Source organism: Acyrthosiphon pisum, chromosome X, assembly GCF_005508785.2.
Source record: "Acyrthosiphon pisum isolate AL4f chromosome X, pea_aphid_22Mar2018_4r6ur, whole genome shotgun sequence".
Classification (NCBI taxonomy): Eukaryota; Metazoa; Arthropoda; class Insecta; order Hemiptera; family Aphididae; genus Acyrthosiphon; species Acyrthosiphon pisum.
In genome coordinates this window covers 46,958,529-46,963,653 of record NC_042493.1, presented here as the reverse complement: position 1 = coordinate 46,963,653, position 5,125 = coordinate 46,958,529, and the positions used below count along the sequence as shown (strand labels likewise).

Genomic DNA, 5,125 nt, shown 5'->3' with positions numbered 1-5,125 from the left:
TTCTTATAGACACCGTATTAGTCATTACTCATTACTCATCGCTCATTAGTACTCATTACTAAGTTAAAAGATAAGTTTTTACAATACACTATTAATATATATAACTTACATTAATTATTGCAATCTCAGAAGAATTAATAATTAAATTATTATTATTATTATTATTATTATTATTATTATTTAATTATTATTATTATTATTTTATGACTTAATATTATTTAAGTGTAAACAAAATTGCTGATATTACTTGCCGAATTTTTTATTTTAAAATTTAAAATATGATTTTCTAATAAAAATGACTAACTACCTGTTTAAGATTTTGTGGTATATCTTAATTATTTACATAATTCAAGATTTATCACGGTTATTAAAAAAAATTACCTATGACATCGGCTCAAAGCTAAAGCTAGAGGTATTTTCAAAAAAAAATCAATTTACAAAAAAATCTCAATGTTTCATATTTTTATAATAGTTTTTATTGTAAACTTATGCTAAAACAATTTAAATTTCAATAAATACCAGATCTGTTATTTACCTAATAATAAAATAATTTTTAAAAATGTTACAAGTAGGTATATTATCCAATGCGTTGTAATTATTACAGGATCTAATTTTTTTTAAATAATAAAAAAGGAGAAAACTAAAAAAAATATTACGTATTAAATATTTTTATTTTAGTATTTTAAGTGATGTAAAAAGAAAACGGACACCACTCTGCTCCCCGGTTCCATTTTCCTCCAAAAATGAGATACCGTTTTCCTCCACAAAAAAAAGGTTGGTTTCCATTTTCCTCTTAGCTTAGCCCCTAAAGCCCCCCCCCTATTTGCGCCTATGAGATTGAGCCACCCCAAAAAAGAATTTAAAAAAAATGATTTATGTTATTTATAATAAAATATAAGTTCCTAACACAAATGCACAACCTACGTTTTATACTAAACTTGGTTTATTAATGTACAGTAGTTAAACTTTTCTTAGAAACTACAAGAACTAAGACAAGGGGAAATTAGGTACCTATTTTTTTCACCACTTATCAAGTTGACAGATAGGTATAAATTAACTGTAATGTAATGTCTAAAATAGGTAGGCCATGATGGGCGCATCGAGCCGTCGAGAAATAAAATAAAATATAAATTATGATTTTGCGATTTCCGGAAAACTGGTAAATATCTATAGCTACGAACGTGTCTATATTTTATATTGCTAATAGCTATATTTTTATTTATTTCATAAACAATATACTAATAAAGTAATAAATTAGGTATAAGAAATAATTTAGTATTAGGTGATTTGGTTTAATTAGAATCAATCAATGATTTTATTGAATCTTATTTTCAAGAAAATAAGATAACTATTGAGTTTACCTATGATTGATTGTAAAATTGTTCCTATTAATTTATTATTATTATTAAATAACCAACTACTAAATCGAACTCACCACAAAAAAAATTAGCATTATATATCATATTATGCAGGTTGTAAAAAACAAAATCATTCGGGTTATAAAGGTTTTGAGTATTTGATTTTTAAGGGTTTAGGGGTGTAGGGGTACTGGTTAATTCGGGTGCAAGGCCCTGGTTAGTACTTATTATTAATACAGTGGCCGGAAGTTGAATTAATGTTATAAAATTACATCAAAATAACTAAAATCGTTATTATTGGTTATTTAATATGTAATTTCATCCAATTTTGAACATAAAATAACTAAAAAAAAAACACCGTGATTTATAATTTTTAGATTTTTTGGTTGCAGAATAAAATACCTACTTACGTACCTTGTTTTGAATTTTCAACCCTTAGCTATACAAGTTATACATTTCATGAATTTTTAACTACAAAATCATTTTTAATTTTAAATTTGATAAAAGTTGCCAAAAATCAAACTTTAAATGCTCATAAAAAAAAATTGTTGTTTTTATCTGCGCTTTTGTAAGCTATTGGGAATTTCAAATGTTGAATGTACTAATTAGATTCTCTTTCTCATTGAACAATATACTGTTGAAGAAAATCGAAGCAGTTTTACTACCCCAAACGGTGAAGACATAAAAAAAAAAAAAATTAAAAAATTGAAAATTAAATAAAAACACATTATTGTAAAGTCAATACATCTGCTCAGAATATAAAATATTTTAGACGCTTTCGAATTACCTTTCAAAAGTACCAACTAGATTCACTTTTCTATCAGAAAAAACGCTGAAGTCGAAATCTGAACATTCTTTTGCTACTCTCAATGTTGATGAAAGATAGAAAAAAAACATACATTATACCACCGCTCAGAATCTAATATCTTAAATGTTCCTTTTTTTTATATAATTTAAACAAGAATTGTATTTAAATTCATATTTCTTGTAATATTTTTTTAATTCATTATCTTTTTGATAATATATTGTAATTATATGTTACTAAAAAATCAATCCAATTTAGTTAACACCTATACCTCAGAGGCTCAGACTAACATGATTAAAATTACCAATTACAATTACAATAACAATAAACTAAACAATAACGTTTATACAATATTTAACTTCCACGATTGAATAAAATAATGTATTAATATTAACTAGACAGTATAAAAACTGTATAGCATGCACTGATCCAAGGGGGTAGACTGTAGCAGTGTTTTATTTATTAATATTTTAAAAAAAATATCAAACACCAGAATTTAAAATAAAAATGCATTATTAAAGGTCTAAACAGTGTTGATGAATCACTCTATACAACTATACATAATTTGTATTAGTCCTGCCCTGTATCTTGTTAAATCAGGCTGGATTCACACTTACTTTACAGTTACAAAGTTACAAATTAGCCAAAGTAAATAGGTAACAATGTCACAATCTGGCTTATATCAATGTTATTTTATGGTTAATTGTATACACATTTAACATACTATACTAACATATACCAATATATATATATAAATTAATAATAGTTATCATTTGTAATTTTTTTTATCCTAATAATAAGTTATACATCTTACAAATATTCATACAATAATTCATACACAAATCATCACCAACATATACTTGTAATACGAATGTAAAATAGTTTTGAATTTAAGGTAATATTGAAAAATAGTAAAATACTATAAAATACTATACTAGGATAACTTTTAAAAATGTTTATTATTTATTTTATTTTATAAACAAATAACTATGTTAAAATAAATATTCAAATAAACATATATTCTATAGTAACAAGTTAGACACCATATATAATTGAAAGAAGTATAATTTTATATTTATTGATTTAACATCATAATTAACCAAATAGCAGCTCACGTTCCAATTGTTTTGGATCTACAGATCCCTGAATAGGTGTACATTGAGGATTAAACACAGAGTATGCACTTAAAGCATTGTGTTTTTTTTCTGAGTTTGAAGTGTTATAATACATAGCAATAAGAGCAGAGATAGCAAAAAATACTGCTCCAAAACCAACTACAGCAATCATCCAGTATTGAATTGCAGCCCAACATAAAAACATAATGATAAAATAATATAGTTTTCTATTGCTCTTTGGTGATTTATTGGAAGGCTCATCGTTTATTGTAGAATTGTCAGAATCAGAATCATCAGAATCTAATAAATCACTGTTAATTGTGCATGATAATAAGACCTTACTACGCTGTACTGTAGGTATTATTTCAGGAACAATTGTGTCTTGAAACAAAATTTTTTTTCTGTCATTTTTTGGAGAAATGAGTGCGGCGGGTGGTTGAATCTATAAATAACAAATAAGTGATATTATGTTAAATAACTTAAAACATCATCATTAAGTATACTCAAATTTTAAAACAATATTAATTCTAATGCAATAAACATGTAAGGACAATCTGGGATAAATTATACTAAGGGAGATTTCTTAAAGCAGTTTTTAATAACTTAACAGTAGATTTTTTTCTGTACCTAAATAGTTATTTAGACATAGATATATTTAGTTATAGATTTTTAAACTTGCTATATCTCCTTAAAAATGTGGGTGAAGCACACAATTGGCTAAAATGTAATTAATAAATTTGTTTTATATAAAATAATTAACTGATTAAAATAGAATACATTTTAAAGGAAACAATTGGTTGCTTATATTTAAATAATAATTTATTAGTACCTATGATGTAATAATAAATGTTAATTTTTGGCATACAAATAATAATTTAATTCAATTTAAAAAATACAACATGAAATAATATTATTTAATAGTATGATTATAATCAGTAATTTTATTTATAAATTATAACCAAAACATATTATAAATTTCTATTAGAACGTTTACTTTATCTAGTATTTTATTTTATTTTACTGAATATTTGTATTTGATTCCTTTTAAAATTAATCATATTTTAACTTAGATAATGGAATAATTGCTTTAAGAACTAGATTGACTCTTTACGATGTTCATCAATTTATTTATCTATGTTAATAACTGGTAAGTAAATTAAAAAGGGGTTTCCAAAAAAATTACATAAAAGCAAAGCCAAAAACATTCTAAGTCGTAAAAATGCACTTATTTGTAATAAGTGATAATAAAAAAACTTAAATTACTACTAGTATAGTTAAGTTAAAAATAATATAAAATTCCTAATCAAAAATGTTAATTTTTCTTAATTTAAATTAAATAAATTTAATCTAAAATAAATAATTATACAATAAACTTACCATAACATGTTCATTTGTATCATTGGAGGAATTCTTTTCTTTACATTGTAAAGTTGCTCCTGGAGCAGAAAGTGGTTTAAGCACCATTCGTCTTCTACTACTCATAACTATTGTTTCAGTTTCCATCACATCAACATATTATGTAGATATTGATTGTTTTTTGCGATAATTGTATAATAAATATCTTTATCAACTCTCTTCATCTACAATAGGTAAACAATATTAAAAACATAAGTCTTGTATATAAGTATCTCAATATTTTCAATTTATAGCGATAAAACAACTAGAATAATACAATCAAGGCTTGCTGACAATTAAGGCTCAGGTATAAGTATTTTAAAACAGTGAATAAAACTTAATAGATACCTAATAAGAGATTAAATTTAAAATTATGTGAATTATACAATTTTTTTAATATGGGCATAATACCTAAAATAATAAATATTTTATTATTCTGCTTTATCACGATC

The 5,125-nt window shown here is 24.1% G+C and overlaps 1 protein-coding gene across 1 annotated transcript in view; it reads right to left on the bottom strand.

Moving 5' to 3' along the window:
• Positions 1-3,160: 3,160 nt before the first annotated feature.
• The window catches only part of LOC100570778, a 3,067-nt gene continuing 1,102 nt past the window's right edge, over positions 3,161-5,125 (bottom strand). The window contains exons 2-3 of the mRNA XM_003240727.4: positions 4,656-4,858; positions 3,161-3,720 (exon numbers count right to left, since the gene is read on the bottom strand). Coding sequence (XP_003240775.1) covers positions 3,259-3,720; positions 4,656-4,781 — 588 coding nt within the window. The 5' untranslated portion in view covers positions 4,782-4,858 and the 3' untranslated portion in view covers positions 3,161-3,258. The remainder of the gene's footprint in view (positions 3,721-4,655; positions 4,859-5,125) is intronic.